Source organism: Tachypleus tridentatus, chromosome 1 (assembly GCF_004210375.1).
Source record: "Tachypleus tridentatus isolate NWPU-2018 chromosome 1, ASM421037v1, whole genome shotgun sequence".
NCBI classification, from domain to species: Eukaryota; Metazoa; Arthropoda; class Merostomata; order Xiphosura; family Limulidae; genus Tachypleus; species Tachypleus tridentatus.
The window spans coordinates 82,312,784-82,333,067 of NC_134825.1; the positions used below are offsets into that span (position 1 = coordinate 82,312,784).

At 34.2% G+C, this 20,284-nt stretch overlaps 1 protein-coding gene across 3 annotated transcripts in view; it reads left to right on the top strand.

The window, feature by feature from the left end:
* The window catches only part of LOC143253644 (A-type potassium channel modulatory protein KCNIP1-like), a 141,358-nt gene that overhangs the window by 118,130 nt on the left and 2,944 nt on the right, over window positions 1-20,284 (top strand). For 2 of the 3 annotated variants that reach the window (XM_076507847.1, XM_076507856.1), the window contains 4 exons: window positions 9,280-9,404; window positions 12,139-12,282; window positions 13,160-13,372; window positions 16,089-16,151. In XM_076507847.1, the coding sequence (XP_076363962.1) occupies window positions 9,280-9,404; window positions 12,139-12,282; window positions 13,160-13,372; window positions 16,089-16,151 (545 nt within the window). Of the gene's footprint in view, window positions 1-9,279; window positions 9,405-12,102; window positions 12,283-13,159; window positions 13,373-16,088; window positions 16,152-20,284 lie in introns of all 3 variants that reach the window. The other variant, XM_076507838.1, reaches the window with a different exon arrangement.

A 20,284-nucleotide genomic window follows, 5' to 3' on the forward strand; every position in this document is an offset into this window, starting at 1 on the left:
GATACTAGTGTAACCCAATAACACACGTTGACCAAAGTGTAAGTTGAACTGAACCTCTCTTGAACTTAGACTTCGAGATTAGACAAGTTTCGGAACACTGAATTTGTTTATTAGCGAACTATATGTTGGATTACTGTTAGTGTCACAAAATGTAAGCTTTATAAAAACCCAGGGGTGGGAAGTGGCGTTAATTAGGAGCAATCCGGTATTCACATAACCAACCTACAACAATATAAAACGAAAGAATCCTAACAATGCCATCTCACGCTACCAAAACAAGTATACAGAATATTCGCACTTACAGTAACATAAAATTATAAAATATTAACAGTGCCACCTTACTGTATCGAAAATGCTATTATAATAACACTCACTTGTTTTTTGGTTTTTTTTGTGTGTATTGAAAACGCGCTTTCACTTAATTTTAATGCAGTGGTTCCCAACCACTAAGGGGCGCGAGATAGCGTTCCAGGGGGTGCGAGATAACATTTATTTTGGCCATCTTCACCTTTATTCTTAAATAAATAATTACTGTGAGGGGTGCGAGAACATATTAAAATGTTTTAGGGTGCGGGGCATAAAAAAGGTTGGGAACCACTGTTTTAATGGAAGGAAAAAAAAAGGATGTAAATATACTCTGGTGGATATTTCGTTACAAAGTTATACATTTGAGTCGTTGTTGTTTGGAATTTCGCACAAAGCTATTCGAGGGCTATCTGTGCTAGCCGTCCCTAATTTAGCAGTGTAAAACTAGAGGGAAGGCAGCTAGTCATCACCACCCACCGCCAACTCTTGGGCTACTCTTTTACCAACGAATAGTGGGATTGACCGTCACATTATAACGCCCCCACGGCTGGGAGAGCGAGCATATTTAGCGTGACGGGGATGCGAACCCGCGACCCTTAGATTACGAATCGCACGCCTTAACACGCTTGGCCATGCCGGGCCACCTTAACCTTACGTTGTAGAATAACATTATAATGTTATTTTTATTGATAGTATTAAGTAAGTAACGTTTTGTACTAAATAAACTAAAGTACAAATCGTACACAAGTTAACAGTGACAGTTTTATTTCTCTCGAATATACGCTGCACTTAATAAAGACTTATGTAATGTTAGGCATAACAGGTGTGATTTGGTTTAGTTTGATTTGAATTTCGCGCAAAGCTACAAGAGGCCTATCTGCGCTAGCCGTCCCTAATTTAGCAGTGTAAAACTGAAGAGAAGGCAGCTAGTCATCACCACCCACCACCAACTCTTGGGCTACTCTTTCACCAACGAATAGTGGGATTGACCGTCACATTATATCGCCCCCACTGTTGAAAAGGCGAGCATGTTTGGTGTAATGGGGATTCGAACTCGCGATACTCGGATTACAAGTCCAGTGACTTATCCACCTGGCCATGCCGGGCCGAAGAGATGTGGATTTAGAGATTTTGGTGCCTGCAATTGGAATTCTTTTGTATTATTCTAGAAACCCAGTATTTAAAGAAGTATTGTTGCAATAAAGATACTAATTTGACAGCAAATGTTCTTCGGGTCTCTGCTAGTGTACAATAGAATATTAACATCGTACAATACCATAAAAGTAAAAAACAAACTAATAATGCAATATTATAATACAAACACATGTAGTGAAAATTAAAATACAATAAAATTGTGAAAGCAAAAGCAGCATTATTTTATAATGCTAATTTAATTACGACTACACGTTAGATTTTTTGTTGTTGTTATTTTTGGAATTAAACACAAAGCTGCTTTGCTCCTCACGGGTATAGATATTTGTTTGTTTGTTTGTTTGTTTTGAATTTCGCACAAAGCTACTCGAGGGCTATCTGTGCTAGCCGTCCCTAATTTAGCAGTGTAAGACTAGAGGGAAGGCAGCTAGCTAGTCATCACCACCCACCGCCAACTCTTGGGCTACTCTTTTACCAACGAATAGTGGGATTGACCGTAACATTATAACGCCCCCACCGCTGAAAGAGCGAGCATGTTTGGCGCGACGGGGATGCGAACCCGCGACCCTCAGATTACGAGTCGCACGCCTTAACACGCTTGGCCATACCGGGCCCCACGGGTATAGAAACCAGGTTTCTAACTGTACGAGTCTGCAGAAATACCACTGTGCCACTGGGGAGGGGGTGATACATTAAAATATCAGAAAACGAGAATAATAACAGTGCAACAATACAATAACATAAAACTGAATAAAACATGGACATTGCCAAGCATAAAGTCGTAAGCCTGTATAAAATTAGCAGTTTAGCGTAAGTAAAGCTGTAAGCCACATATTATAGTATATAAAAAAATACAGAAAATTAGCAATGTTATGATGAAAAAAAAAAAAGAAAACCAGCTGGACAGAAGTTATATAAATCCATGATTAAGATAACCTTTAAGTTGTTTCCCTTATATACAATTGACAAAAACACTCATCAAACTGTAAAACACAAAATTCAAAACTGAACATTTGTATGTATCTCCGCATGGACCTAATGAACCTCTATACCAATTTTGATGAAGGTCATCCGTTCACACTCTGCGAAGTAAATACATGGACATACAGCATGGAATACTGTTATATTTATATGGATGAACAATGCCAAACTGCAATACTAAAATATATAGAGACAATTAATAATGGTGTTTTAGTAGTTCCAGTTAGTTTGCATATTGATTTAGAGAGATAGAGAGTTGAGTGTACTGTATTAAATCGATTCGAATAAGTAATTAAGCAAGTCTGCCTAGAACGGCATTTATCATTACTGCATGTTGACAGTGCTTCTCTTTTTCTAGATAGTGTCATATCACGCAAAATGTCATACACACAGATCAACAAAATATATTCAGATCGTGATTTATAATCACCAAGACGACGGCTTCCCTTGTACTTACTGGAATTGCAAAGCAACGAAATATAGATCAACTCGGAGAACAAAAACCACTCATAATCGGAAGGTCGCGGGTTGAAACCCCCGTCGCACCAAACATGCTCGCCCTTTCTGCCGCGAGGGCGTTATAATGTGACGCTCAATCACACTATTCGTTGGTAAAAGAGTAGCCCAAGAGTGAATAGGGGGTGGTGATGACTAGCTGCCTTCCCTCTGGTCTTACACTGCTAAATTAGGTACGACTAGCGCAGATAGCCCTCGTGTAGCTTTGCGCGAAATTCAAACAAACAAACTTGTTTATTAAATACTTCTTTTAAATATTGAAGCTCTGTGATGATATTTTTGCATACTGTTAGCATTGCAACAAAGCAGCGAAAACTATACGCCTTATACAAATATTTCATACTGAATATATCTGCCTCAATCATGAATTATTCATCACCAGAGGGAAGCTGTTTTCATTGTTTCGCAAATGCCGCCCCAAGGCCAGTAAGTATGATTTACATATTTTTATTTGAGATCAAAATGGAATTATTTGTTATCCTTTTTTATACTTTTTAATGGTTACAATATTAGCAAACCCAGGCACTTGCTTAACATTCATACATATATATATACTCGTGTTATTTAAATTAGACAAGGATTTATGTCAATATTTAACTGTTACCAAGACAAGATAAAGAAAAAAGTTCGTGGTAAGTGCTGTCATCTATTGAGCCTTAAATATTTTCGAAATTTGTCTTCGCACGTGAAATTGCAATATTAAAGGTTGTAAGATTAGAACAATGGGCTGTATAAATTATTTGAGAGCTGTATGAAAAAAAACTTCGGGTTATATCATAATAATATTACTTGAACTGTATCATTATGTATTGTTTCACACAGAAGAAATAAAGAAGTGAGTAAGATCGCGTGTGTGGAGGGGATAGGACTGAAAATATTCACTGAGGTAACGATACACAGCTTTCTATTTATTTGAAGGTAGACACAAGAATCATACCGTATTATACTTGTTTAAATGCGTTTTAAACAGCGAATCGAAAAGGTTTCGGACATACCGCTAAGTAACATATTGGCCAGCTTGCTCCCATCGAATGAATTCATTTCGTATAACTTAAAAGGAAACGCCAACTCTGCTGAAGCCGGTGAGTTAACTCCGTGGGCTATTCTTGTGACACCTGGTATCATCACATGCAGATAAAATCTATTTCTCTGACTTTCTGTTGCTGTAAATTTGGCTGTAAGTTTATTTTTGTATCACTCTTTCTGGTCCCTTTCATACGTATAATTTTTATTTGTTTTTCTTATTCAAACAAACAAAAGTTGAAAGAACTTGTCTTCATTTTGTTTCTATGTCGTATGTTCAGAAGAGAAAACTACTTTGTTACAGTGTTAAATTTCATCTAAATTTGAAGTTACACATAATTTACGTTGATAATTGGAGCACAACACGTACCGTCACTGTGACATCTATAACCTGAAGGTAATAAAGATCGCCAGAAGCTTACACAACACGTACGTATAAATATTGATATTGATATGGAACTGAAATTATACATACCTTCACCTTGATATATGAGATTACCTGGAACTCAAATTGTAACTATTCTGATAGGTTTAGTCGAAGAGTTAATAAAAATCAGCTTATATAAGACGTACCTGTACACTACTATTTTTAATATAAGGTATGATAAATTTTACTTGGAGCTAAAATACCACGCACAACCACTTTGATGTGCATCGTAAGGGTTAATAGAAGTCACCTGAAGCTGACGTGGCATGTTCCTGCACAATTACATGTGTAATAAATCTCATCTAGAGTAATACGTGCATTCACGTTGATATATATGTTAGTGTTATATTGTTTAAATTTATCTAAAGCTGTGGTATCTCGTACATAAACATGTGTGTAAACTAAACAATAACAGATTAATTAATTATTTTGTTAATGTATAAAGGCACGAATGGCTTTTATGATAATAAGGACGTATTTTAATTATGAAAGTCGTATGGAAGCAAGTATTTTAGCAGAAGTTTTAAAGTTAATTCTCAGAAAAGGTAGTTAATTATATTTAATTAAGCCCTCAACGTAACTGTCACAACTGTTAGCAGAATCCATTCGTTTCGTTAGAGATCACCGTTTCAGGGTGTTTGTACGTTATAATGTAATTCAGCAGTTACATTTTTACATTCAGAGTTCTAGTCTTCATACACTACATTAGGTCATAAGGCTACTAAAACATTATTTCACCTCTACAATATTTACCATTATATCTAACTTTTAAGAAAGAATTATTCACCTATGTAAATTATTGATCGTTCTACTTTTTCTTCTTAATTGATAATAAACTTTGAATGGCAAAACTAATAAATATTTAGAAAAATTAGTTAGAGGTTTTGATAAAATTATCTCAGAAAAAGTTACTAACAAAATGTGATTTGCTTAATACAATCAACAAATATTTATAAAGAGGCTTAAATAAAATTATAACCACATGTATAATATAGGACATGGAAAGGCCAACTTCCAGCAGTTGAATTTTATCAACTAACCTGATTCATACTCGAGAGATATTGTTTAGGATGGTGGATTGGTGCTAAAATATGTAGATAAAGGTTTTACAGTTTTTATTATGTTATAATCATAATTTATGGGTGGAGATTAGGAGTTGCACACTTATAGAAATTAAGGTGTTTTTTTTTATTATCAACAGGTACTTCTATTATAATTCTGAGTTTAACATTACTTTAATCTTATTAAATTAATTATTTTAGATATAATTACCATACACTCACTAGACTATGAACGACTAGTAGCAATAGGTTGTTGTTGTTCTGAATTAAGCACAAAGCTACACAATAGGCTATCTGTGCTCTGCCCACTACGGGTATCGAAACCCGGGTAATAGCGTTGTAAGTCCGCAGACATACCACTTGAGCCACTGGGGGACAGTAGTAATGGGATTTGGGACGTTGTGGGCTCTAGCACTCAAATCCTAACGTTTATTCGCTTTTCTTTGCTACCTGTCTTGTATTTCATCTGCCTTTTTGGATCATGTTATATAGACAGATATCCTCAACACTTTTGAGAACAGTTTCTTTAAAAGAAAACCTTTTGTTCTTTTCTGATAAATGGTGTATTTTGTAATTATATTGTTTTGTGTCTTTGTTGTTTGGCACAATGATGAATCATATTTTATATTTTTTGTCTTTTAGATTTTGTTTCTGCTAATCTCTCTGATATTTTAAGTTATAAAAAAGCATTTTTAAAATTTGTTTTACATTTCGATTTTGAGAACTTAGTTTTGCTTTCTATATTATTTAATACGCCTTGGACAACTCACCAATGAAAATTCAGCCACAAGAAACTATCCTACACTTGAGTATAATAATATAGTAGCTTACACAAATAAAGAAAAAGCCGAAGCTTTCAAACACCAACTACAAAACATTTTAAAACATATACTGATTCAGATATGAATACTTATTTTACAAGAAAGTCACAAATTATATACTAAACAATAAAGAACAATTTGAACCAATATTCCCAGCAAGTATATCTGAGACAAATACAAGACCCATAACCAACTACGAAGATACGATGTTAACGACAAAAATATCGATACATGAACTTCACGAAGCAATAAAATACACAGAAAAAACAACAAATCCTCTGGTGAAGATGAGATACAAGCCATCCTCCTCAAAAAGGGCACTCCGAAATGATTCAACCACTTAAAAGCACTTTTCAACTTATCATTATCCTGTGGATACATACCAATTTCTTAGAAGTATGCTATATATTAATGTTTTATAAGGAAGGAACGCCAACCAATAAACCTAATAGCTACCGACAAATCAGCCTGACTAGCTGTGTAGGCAAAATTAGTCATAAACTCTCCACATACTTGGAAATAACTTCTAAATTGCTTGAAGAACAAAATGGCTTCGGAAGGTTTAGACAAACAACTGACCACTTAGTCAAACTAACTGAAGAAATAATAGATAGCATCAACAAACAAAAAATTCACTGTCGCCTGCTTTCTTGACATTGAGAAAGCATTTGACATGACGCAATGGTCTACGGTTCCGTATGCGTGAAATGGGGCTACCGCGTGAAATATTTGCTGGTTATCTAACAGAAAATGTAGAATAGATGTAGAGGGAACCTTTTCTGAGTACTTTACTCCAGACTCTGGGGTCCCTCAGGGAGAGGTGGTTAGCCCTATACTCTTCATCATGTGTGTAAACAATATGCCACTGGAGGATCCTAATCAAAGATTTCCTCACAGTTCGCTGATGATGTGGCAATCAGGAAACGTGCCCCAACACCAGCAATAGCGGCCACAAACATATAACCACAATTAAATAGAACAAGTGAATACTGTTAAAAATATAGAATCAAAATAAATACAGCAAAAACACAATTAGTCGTATTTACCAAATTGACAAAGCACAAAAACTACAGCCTGAAATGTATATGAATGGAACTTAAATTTAGACTGCCACATCGGCAAAATTTCTCGATCTAATCTATGACTCAAAATTAACATGGATTAACCATTTAAATGGTTTGTTTGTTTTTGAATTTCGCACAAAGCTACTCGAGGGTTATCACTGCTAGCCGTCCCTAATTTAGCAGTGTAAGACTAGAGGGAAGGCAGCTAGTCATCACCACCCACCGCCAACTTTTGGGCTACTCTTTTACCAACGAATAGTCACATTATAACGCCCCACGGCTGAAAGGGCGAGCATGTTTGGCCCCACCGGGATGCGAAACCGCGACCCTCAGATTAGGAGTCGCACGCTTGGCCATGTCGGGCCATTTAGATGGAATAAAAAATAAAGTTTGACAGAAAACAAATTATGCTAAGAGTCTAACTGGCAAGAATAGTGGAGCATCAACAGACAATATACTAAAAATTTACAAAACATTCATTAGACCAGTATTTCACTATTCAGCTCCAGTTTCAATTACTGTAAGTGACAAGATAATAAAAACCAAGCTGCAAACAATACAAAACACACTCCTCACAAAGTTCCTAGAACCACGTAATCTAACTTCATACACAAATATTCAAACATATCAACCATAGTAGATAGATTCCTATATAGTACAATAATGTATTTTGATAAAAACTGGATGAAAAATGAATTATTATGCGAACTAAATAGGTACCGCATACATGATGAAGATAGTCCTAAATATCTCTCACCGATTAATATATATTTTGAACACAAAAATAAATTAAAATAATAAACAAATAATATTAATATATATAAGGGAGAAAGAAAAAGAAGCTACCATCAAACTAGACTTAACACTGATGGGGCAAATAATATTAATATATATAAGGGAGAAAGAAAAAGAAGCTACCGTCAAACTAGACTTAACACTGATGGGGCAAATAATATTAATATATATAAGGGAGAAAGGAAAAGAAGCTACCATCAAACTAGACTTAACACTGATGGGGCAAATAATATTAATATATATAAGGGAGAAAGAAAAGAAGCTACCGTCAAACTAGACTTAACACTGATGGGGCAAATAATATCGATAAATGTACGAAACTGGGACATGGACCCTGAAAATGGTTGGAGTAAACTCAGACCATTCTGACCCTAAAGCAGTAGCCATACCAACCTACACTGCATGATCATGAAATAAAGGAAGGAGAAAGAGGTCAAAGCGTATCTGACCCTCCAGAGTATGTAAGATCACCCAAATCCCAGAGAGAGAGAGAGAGATCCGATCTAAATATTTTTATTTTTACCAAAACTAAATTCGACTTGTATAGTGTGACCTATATTATGTCACAGCATATGACCTATCTTTTTTTGTAACAAGGTAGTATGGTTTTCCTGTCATCTTGACCTTTTGCTTGTGTCTCTTATTAAATCGTAACATTTATCTATCTTTTCTAACAAAATCGTTCGTATGATAATTGGGGATTTAGTACGACAGAATAATTAATATTAAATGTAAAAGCAAAGTGAATTCATTACGTTGAGTTGAGACAAGAAAACTCTTTCTCATAAATTGTTCTTTACTGTTATACCTTCAAAATAACAATATTTACTCAAAAATATAGTTGAAAAGTAAGCAAAGATCTTTAAATACGATGCATCCGTATAAAACACACAGACAGAAAGAAAATATAGATATTTTTAATATTCAGTTAACAGACTTAATATGCTTACATTACCTGAAGAACGCGTCCGCAGATAGAAATTAAAAAAAAATCATAGAAGCATTTAAAGTCACTAGCTGAGAATAATTTTTATTTCTTAAATAACAATAAAAAGGTTACTAGTTGATCGTGCGTGGCAAGCAGTTCTTATCACTCACATATTAGACTGTTTATTTCCTGTTTGTCACTGTAGACAGTGAATACGAAGAAGTTGACGTTCAACAAGACAGATATACTCCTGAAGCTCTGGACACATTATGTGAAATCACTAAGTTTAATAAAAGGGAGTTGCAGCTCATGTATCGAGGTTTTAAACAGGTAAGATATTAAAACCTTAAGTGTACTTCTACACTTGTGTGTTATTCATCAACCCTAGTTTAAAAATTATCCAATAGTAATTTTATCATACGAGTTTAAAAATTTCTATCTTTTTTCGTTGAAGGTTCTTTAATAGCTACATTATACTCACCCACTTATCATTGTAGTATGTGGGTATACTATGTGTTTTCTACGTTCTTATTTAGTATAAAATTTCTGTCACTTCTCTTCATATTGACAATGTGGTCTTCATACACAATATTGGTAAAAAAAAAAAAAAACAGTTGCTTTTTCTTATCACCCTCTACGGAATTAGACCATTCAATTGTGATGTCACATACACTTTCTCGTGGGAGAGATTCTGTTAACGTACAACATAATGCATAGGAATAGATAGTGATCCACTGGTAAGTCGAGTGATATCTCAAAGACAAAATATCCATTATTTTGTAGAGAAAATGACTGTCAATGTTGGATAGCATCTTCACTTTCAGAAAAAAAGCGATGTTGTTTTTCGTGCATAATGCCGTGTATTCTCAGTCTTAAAGATGATTTACGGCTCAGATCAGACTTACAAATGGAATTGATGATATTTGGGTTCACCATTAATAGCGACCACGAGATGTAATTGTTTTTAAGCTCTGACTGTTGTTTATTGGAAATGCGCATTTTTATTCAAATTGTTTAGCTTGTGTAACTCAGCTGAGCTCGAAAAATATCTGAGAATAACACATGAGCAACGATATGTCGTTTCTGTTATCTAATATTCGCGGTGTTTTATTTCTGTTATCAAACATCGCGATGTTTTACCTGTTATCTCTATTAATAGAAACGACGCTTTATTTGTCATATTTTCTAACAGTAGCGATAAATTATTTATGTTATCTAATAATAGTCGTGGTTTATCTGTTATATCTGGTAATGATTTTTTATCAATTACATTAAATTACAGATTATTACAGATTACAATATTTTGACTGCTGTCTTGTACACTAAGAATATGTCACCTGTGGTTTTGTTGGACATAAATGATGTTTTACCATTGTAATGTAACAGCAGCATTGCTGCATTTGTTATTTTATATACTGGCAATGTGTTATTTCTGTTATATAATAGTGATACTTTAGCTATGTCTTCCAATATTATAGCTATAAAGAGTGATTTTGTTATTATAAGTAATGCGACTTTTTTATCCTTAATTACCATAGTGACGAATGTATTGTATAATTATTATTTTTACATTTCTATTATCTAATTAGAGTATTTATCCAATATAATTGCTCATTAAAATGATTAAAGGTAATCTATACAGGAAAATAATTATGATAAAATGAAGTAGGTATACTTTAAAATGTTTTGAACAGGTTTGTTTGTTTTTGGAAATTTCAGTCCATTTAGCTCAACACAATGTATTGTTAATGGTATCACGACTATTTACTGTCTAATTGTGTTGTTAACCAAGTTACCTACAACTCTAATTATACAAAGAAAAAGTTAAAGAAACGTTATGGAAAAACAAACTCAAAAATATTATGGATTAAAGTAAGACTGTGCTAGTTTCGATACTGATAGCAAAACTATTGTAGAATATACTGTGGAAACATTATCATAAGCATACGTCAAAGAACAAAGTTGACTTCTATCTGATGTGAAACATTTTATCTTCGATCCATAAAGAAGTTGCCTTAGAAATGTATTCTCATTATATCATGCTATTCTGGAAAGAACAGATAAAAGGCCATACTTGAACTTGTTCCTTGAAGTCTTTATATAAAATAGAGCTTGTAAATTCCATTGAACTATAACGAAAACCTAAGCTTCTTATTAGAATCCTAGTATAAGCATAAGATATATTCATTGTTTGTTATTAGATTGCCCCAACGAGTTGTTTCTTTTTGCTGCCGTTACTTGTTCTTTCTAACGGTTCTAAACCTTCCTATCATACTAGCTATTTAACGTTAAACCTACTGTTATACGAAAATTAACTGGTCGATGTTACCAAAGAGCTTAATCTTAAAAGAATCCACCATAAAATCGGCAGTGAAAAGCCTTCTTTAATTATCTTTAATTAATAAAGAGCAGATTGTCTAGCCTTTGGTCCAACCGACAATTATTAATTTTGGTACAGATGTGTGTTACAATTATTGATTTTGGTGCAGACGTGTGTGTTACAGTTATTAATTTTGGTACAGACGTCTGTGTTACAGTTATTAATTAAATAATATGTTAATTTTATTCAGCTTTTGTATATCCTTCTTGATGATTGGATTTTCTCGTTGATTTCTCACTGATCTTTTGGGCAGATTAAGCAATAGCCGTTTTTAACAGAATATTCTCAGTGTAAAATATAAAGTGTTTATGAAGTGATACTTAACTTATTTTGTTTTGTCACGTTGAATAAAATATAATGTCTGAAACTTTCCTTGATAAAAGGGATGTGGTGAGTTGTTCGGTAGTGATATATTTAGGTTTCCACTTACAGTTTAAAATTCACTTATTTATAGATGTTCGTATAGTTTCTTGTCCTCTTATCAATCCTTCCACCTGTCCCCCTGTTATACATAATGTCTCTCTGTTATAGATAATGTCCCTCTGTTACACATAAACCATTCTTTATTTGTGTAACCTGCATATTTGTGAGGATGTTGTAAATAGTAACATCCTATATTTCTGTTGTTCTTTGGTATGGTTGAGTCAGACTTGCTGCTTTAGTAACGCCCATCTAATACTTCAGGAATGTCCGTCAGGAATGGTGAAAGAAGAAACCTTCAAAGGAATTTATGCTCAATATTTTCCACGAGGGGGCGACACTAGTCAGTATGCCCACTACGTTTTTAACACGTTTGACCAAGATCACACTGGCTCAATAACATTTACGGTAAGTTTACGGTATTTTTGATGTAACTATACTAAGATTATATTAATATCAACTGTAATATTTACTGTAAATAACTTTGTAATGGATATTGTTATACACGTTTTCTGTACGTTTTTTTTTTTATTCCACCTTCTGTAATTTTGTATACATTCTTTATAGTATTTCCTGTAGCTGAGGTGTTGTGTAGTTTAAGATAACGTTATTCCTAATTAAAGTGTTTTAAGTCATGTTATGCATGTTTTATTTTACTATGAAACAGTTTCAGATACCCAATATACCATTTCAAGCATTAAAAATATAACCCTTAATAATTAAGCGGTTTCCTTTTATGGTTAACTATCATATAGGAAAAGTAATCTAATTTGCTTGAAACGTACACTGAATAAATAAAACGAATAACACTAAATATTGAATTTCACAGTCCAAGAATAATTATGCTCTCACGCAGACACGAAGTACTACCGCCCAGCACAACAACAAGAAAAAAATAATATAGAAATATAGAGGATAGTTCGTATAAAAATCACAATTTATTTAATATATGCATTACACAAGGTTGGTACATTATAGAAAAATGTGTTTGGAGCCTCATCATGTCGTTATCATTACAGTCCATGTTCCTCCGTCTGGTCATACTCTATTTAGCATCCGTGCATCTTGACAATATCTCTGCAACATAGTTTACATTGCTTTTTCTTATATATTTAGTGTATGAAGACGACGGTTTTCCAGTGCTTTTTTCAACACACCAGCCACACAGAACTCTACAGACATGTCTTCTGATTCAATTTCTCTCAGTTTCATCACCCTTTGTTCCAGATGATCAGTTTCATTAGTATTTTAATACGTATATTTTTTTCTTCTCATTTACATGCAGGACTTTGTCATAGGATTATCTGTCTTGTCTCGTGGGTCTGTTCAAGAAAAGCTTAAATGGACCTTTAACTTATACGACATTAATGGTGATGGTTACATCACCAAGGACGAGCTCTCCAGGATTGTCACTTCCATTTATGAACAGATGGGAAAAGCAGTCGATTCTGTTGTTGACGACCATACAACAAAAGAACATGTGGACAGGGTGTTTAAGGTGATAATTATTATAATTTATTTTTAAAATGTTTGGTATTTATTTAGTATACCATGGTGAAAAATATAACATTTTCTGAATATAATTTTTCATCTGAAGTAAAGTGTGTTCATCAAACTAATTTATGAATCTTGCAAATAGTTATTATTGAGTATTTTAATTACGACATCGCGAATTTAAAAGTGGACTTTTTAGTTGGACAAAGTTGCAAAGTGGACGAAATTTCCTGTTTATCTGACTTAAGCGTCGTTACATCCTTCATAATGTCGATGCTATACATGAGTGTTGCTAATTTCATTTCATATTTCTGATGAAACACATGCGTTAGGAAAAAATCGCTAGTCTTACGTATTATCATTCTGAAGTATCCGTATTTTTATGAACAACACATACAGCCCTGAACTTTTAGTGGAGAATGTGCTAGAAATCTGACTAGAAGAATTAAGTAAACAGATTTCATACTATACGCTCCCTAGTGGCACAGTAGCACGTCTACGGACTTACTCTGCTAGAATCTTGGTTTCAATAAACGTATTGGGTAGAGCGGTAGAGCACAGATAGCTATTTGTGCTTAATAACAAACAACAACATTTACTGTAAAAAATGTTTATTACAAAAGTAACAAAACATTTCTGAACATGTACAAATCACTGCTCAGAAGCAATCAAGAGAAAACTCAGTTTTCTATATCATAGCTATAACATTATTAAAGATGTGGCTTAAAAGATAGCTTCTGTCTTTTCTAGAGTGAAATGACTTTTATTCTTCAAGTTGACAAAAGCCTCACTCTGTAAATAGGTTAGGTATGTTGTTATGTGTGCATTTCAGTGCTATTTAAAAAGTAAACACAATTTGTTCTTAGTCAACAGTTTCAGTAATAACAATGTTTGTGTAGAGAAGTACATTGAGAGTGAAACATACCAAAGTCCCAACGAAAACGTCTGGAAGTTTTCATAATGTGTAAAGTAATAGGTCGGCTCGAAGACAATCAAACATGCCAAGTTTCACAGAGTGTGGCTAACAGATTGTGAACACTCTTAGATCAACAATACAGTTGACTGGAGAACTTAGGATATATTTTGCCGTTTCCTTCCAACGAAAGTGGTGTTAACGTGTTCTTAGCAAAAATATTGTGTTCAAAAACTCTCATCAAAAGCATTCTACAGTTTTCGTCACGGCACATCTATAGTTATCCACCTAATGACTAATTTAATCACATACCCACTGAGGGTTTTTACGCCATAGTTCCAACAATATTTGCCTAATATGGCTACAAGATGGCTCAAGTAAGTCCTCCACTTTCATTCTCTAGACTGGGAAACAATCTACCAAGTATAAGTACCTAATCTATCATGTGATAATCAATGTGACAGGAGAATAAGTAAAATAAACTATATTTCTCACAAGCATCTGCTCAGTTTAGAAAGCTGTTACATGTTGATAATTTCGTAAAAGAGCCTCGTGTCTCCAGATACCACAAATACTATGTTTATGGTAAGTAAAGTGAACAAAATCAAATTATAAAACATACAAGTATCATACAAGTATGCAGCAAATATAATAACAAAACAGTTTAGAAGGTTTAGTGTTTCTTTCCCAAACTAGTTATTAACTGAAACTTGTCTGCAGCAAGGACAACGTTTTCCTATCAGCAAAATGTAATATTCATTGGGTATTTCAAACACAACATTTGTGTTATCAACTATACATATTTTCACGAAATGACATTAATTAAACCTCTGTAAAATAAGTTTTTATTACTTCATATCACCTACTAAAACTTCATTTAATGTTTTAACTTTCAGTATATTGGCAAGTTAATTCACTAATAACAAGACATCTGCGGTGCTTAAAAACGATAGCAGTAAGAAAGCTATGACGATTTTCATTTGACCAGTCACCATCCGTTGTACTGATGTATAGCTAACATGGACACATTCAAGGACGCAGAAGAAGGCCAAGAAAGCTCTTGTCAATCATCTAGGATTTACAAGAAATCTAGTCGTAAAACTAGATTGCATTGATTTATGAATCTATACTTAATCAAGACGAAATCCATTCACGTGTAAGATGAGATGAATACCGGGAAAGTGCTAAAGCTTGTTCAATTTACATGGTTCCGGTCGGTACATTACTGAATCACTTCAATGGCACTTGTGAGGTGAGCTTGATGACATCTGCAATAACGCAGGGCTTTGTCCAAAACGCTAAAGATATTTTATAGACAAAAATCGCTTAGACAGTCCAAGAAAATGCTATGTATATTAAATCAGTATTACAAGAGAAATATGATGATAGGTAATCTATTTCATCTGGCACCTGTTTCACGTCTTTGTCTAGCCCTAGGAAGGAACCTAGTTCCAGACACGGCCTCTCTATAAGTACGTCTAGACCTTTCCTTCCTTTCATCTGTATCATGCTCCACAAAAGATACCAAAACATTACTCTTACCCGTATACAATAGAAAGAGCAATTAGTCCAGGCAGACGCAAAAGATGTACAGAAATCATATTACACTTGATTTTAATAAAAATGAATTCAGGAGAGTCACTAACATTATTGAACAACAAGAGTTCTTTGTCATAGCAAGATCATGGAAAACTCCACTTTTTCCCTCAATTGTTTTTAAATAGTACACAAGTGCTTATGTAGAAATAAGAAAATTACTGTCTTTGGAGAAGAAATAGGTATTTAACTTGGTCTATTTTACTTGCAGAAGTTAGACCTCAATCAAGATGGCGTAGTTACAATGGACGAATTTCTTGATTCCTGTACAAGGGTAAGACTAGTTCCTGTATAAAATCAAATATAATGAACAAAAACTTAGCCCTATAGCATTTTTGAAGTTGAGCATTATCTTAATGCGACGGTTGTTGTAAATAATTACAAAAGTAACCTCAGACACTTTATAGCTGTCCTTATATCTAACAAATAGGACCGACCTTGCCACAACATTGGATAGAGAGTGGTGTTTGTAAGCTACATCAAATAAACGTTTAGCTTTAGCCTAATTAAAGCCTTATCTTATCAGTAATGGGCGGTAGTCAGTCAACACTACCTTGCGCCAACTCTTGAGCTACTCCTTTACCAACGAATAGTGGGATTGGCCGTTATTTATAACGTTCTTACGGCTGAAAGGGCGAATATGTTCGGTGAAATGGATTGGAATTAACGACTCTCATATTGCGAGTCGGATGCCTTAACTACCAGGCCATGCCAGGTCCACACATCGGATATCTTTAGTATCATAAATTACTTGAATTTAGGACGGAAATGTTAATAATCATAAGTAGATACGTAAGAAAAGTATATTTAGTTAGCTATACTGATGATCAGGTTGATTTTTAGTTTCGCCTTAAGTATATAGATAACTCTAATCAGAAATTGTCACTGAACTATTTATTAAATTCCTACTAAATCGCTATCATAACTATGTCACGCACATAGTTTGTCTTTTGTCTTATTTTCGATTTTACTTAAGCGCTTACAAACCTTCATCTTCCAACACGATACACACAGGTTAAATTAAACCGGTTGTTGTGGAAATTCATATAAAGCTACTCAACAGCTATCTGCACTAGCCGTCCCTGGTTTCAAAACGATAAATTATAGTAAATACTGCTTGTCAACATCACCTAACTCATTGATTTCTCTGATCGAACAATGGGATTGCACTGTTATTTTTTTAATGCACCCGCAGCCCGAAATTGCGAAACGCAGATTGTTTTAGTGATAGCAGGGCGCGAATCATGTAACCTAAGATCAATAGTTCGGCAAACTAAACATAGGGCCTCGCTGGACCTCTAAACTGTTCTTGCGGTCGTTTATTTTGAGGTACGGTTAGCAACTTGTAAACTTTTCACAGTCAACTTTGAGGTTCTTGTTTCTTTCTTTTGTTATTATGGTGCCAGAAGCTCTACCCAACTTCATTCCAATGTTGTTGTTTTAGTAGAGGTCTTCATTTCACGAATTAAGGCGTGTTTCTCAGTATTGACTTATGTTATGGTGTTGGGTCCTTAAATGTCGAGCTTTACTGGTTTCATGTTTCCATGAAAACCATAAAGGTCAATTTTTTGAAATTTTGTGTTATTTAGTTGATAAGCATGACCTGGTGGTTATGGCGTTCGACCCGCAGTTATCGAACATGCTCATCCTTTTAGACGTCCGACGTTATAATGTAGTGGTCAGTCCCACTATTTGTTAGTAAAAATAACCCAAAAGTTATCAGTGAGCAGTGTTGACTCACTTTTATCACTGCTAAACTAGAGGTAGCTAGAGCAGACAGCCCTCGAGTAGCATTGTGCAAAATTCAAACCAAGCCAGTCTTTGGTTAAACATTGTCAAAAAATATCACAGCTCTACGAATGTTGTCTCTCATAAGGGTTTTGGCATTTTTAATGATGACGAGAAACCCAGTTGAGATAAAAATGTGTTCTCAAGACGACTGGTATGGGTATTAAAACTTTGATCAAAATAAAGTATAAAACAACGTTTTAACCTTCTTAGGTCTTTGGTTTCTTAATATGTTGAGTATTTATTTTGTTTCATGTGTTGAGTCCCAGGGAATGTGTAGTCCAGTATGGGTGATTTTTCTGTGAATTTCTGTTTTGAACTGTGTATCGGTTCTTGTGATTTTGAGGTTAAGAAATGGTATTTGGTTAGTTTTTCCTGTTCACAGGTGAACTTAATGTTAGGGGTGTATGGAATTAAAGTGGTTGAAAAAAACTAAGAGTGTGTCCTGTAGACGTGAATCCAGCAATTGTATCGTCAACATATCTGTATCAATGACCAAAACTACCTACAAATAAATGGCTTAAGTGTGGGCAATCCCGTGTCACCAGTTCTAGCGAACAATTTCATGACACAAATTGAATCTCAGGTGATCATTTCAGCCTTATACCCTCCACTATACTGAGTAAGCATTTCTCAATCTCAAGATCACAAAAACCGATATAGAATTCAAAACAGAAATCCACAGAAAAATCCCCCATACTGGGACTCAGAAAGTGAAACGAAAAAAAACTCAACATATTATTAAACCAAATAAACACAGCCATAAAACTATGTTCACCCGATAAAATGAATGATGAAATCAACAAAATAAAACAACACTTCATCAGAATAAACAGATTCCCTCCAAAACCCGTTGAAAGAAATGTACACACATAAACATTTAGATCAACAACATGGTCAACAGCAAACAAACAATAATAACTCAAGAAACAACAAACTACAAAACTTTACACTGCTGCATACCATATTTTCCCAATATCATCAAAAAATAACCAACATTTGGAGTAAAAAAAACTTATAACAAAGCATAACATTCCAGTAAACACCAAACGTATTCAAAAACCAGGTACAAAACTAAATTCAATACTATGTAAACACTACACTGACTGACAAACACAACACCAACACGACTTCTATACCAGAGAAACAAGCATAAAAATGGAAACTAGATTCAAAGAACAACAACAACAAAATACATGCACACGTTTGTGAACACCGCAACTAAAGTAAACACAACATAACTATAGAAAACACCCAGATACAAAGTAGGGAAACAAATATAAACAAAATCAAAATCAAAGAAGCCTTTCTTATGCAACAACTTAAACCAAAATTGAGCCAATACAAAGGAAAACTTTTATACGCATACTAATTAATAACCTAACATCTAACTGCAACGTCCCCTGCAGTATCGTACCTTTTTATATTTTCGTTCCCATGACATGGGCCTGGCAACGGTTAGTTGCAAACTTTTTTTGTTAACCTGAAGATGAACTAAAAAGGTCGAAACGTTGTTCTGTAGTTTATTTTAATTAAAGTTTTACTACCCATACCAGCCGTCTTGAGAATACATTTTTGGCATTTTTATTCAGCTACAAGTCTGATAGCAATGCACTGTTGAATGGACTTGAATTCACATGAATCAAATATTTTAAGAGTTAAACGTGTAGAACAAGAAAAGGCTGTATGCAAGTGAAATTATCACTTTCTCTGAGAAAGCCAAAAATACTGAGTTATGTACTCCACTCAACAAAGAGCACATGAAAGTATTTGAAACTTTATGATTCAAATAAATCTCAATATATATGTGAACCGTGAGTCTAATTTTGTATCTAATCAACTTTATTTACGTCTTAATTGACTTTAATATTAACTTATGAAAATACTCATTGTCATATCCAAAATCAGACATAAACAATGTGCGTAATATCTTCCAGGGTAGTGGTTCCAAAGTTTTTGTTCGTGAACCATCTGAACGTTTTTGAGGAAGGAATGGCTAAGCGAATCACATAATAACAGCATCATTTCACAAATTAAACGTATAAAGATTACTATACACTGTTAATTAATAATAGTCGCATATTTTCTTCTCTACATTTCAATACAGTTTATGCATCTGGTTTTATAAACAAAGTTGTGTAGTGTTTGGAGTGATGGTTGTCAGCCTTAGCATCGTGTTAGGTTCAGAATTCGTTCTGCTTTTGGATTTGAACTTCAGAGCTTCAGGTGGTGAACATTTTCTTTCTCACGGGTACGTAGTAGTAAATGATATCAGAAAACGAACTGCGTTGTCTGCAAGTTCTAGTAATCCTACGGTTCTCTGAATTCAAAGTTCTAATAACGTATTTCTTTTAAACTCTGACTGTAATGATCCGTCGAAGAAGACTCCAACAATTGTTCTTCTGCTTTTGAAAAAAAAAAAACAAGCAGCAAGCAGATCATTATTTTACAATGCGCGAAAAATTCGAGTGAAGAATCCATATTCACATTTAACTCAGCAGCCATACAAAGTAAAGTTTAGACTTTTCCAATTAATATATACTGATTATTCCAGCTTATATAACTGAAATTATAGATGTCCGGTGCCTTCAGGGATATGAAGATTCTTCCTTTACGTAA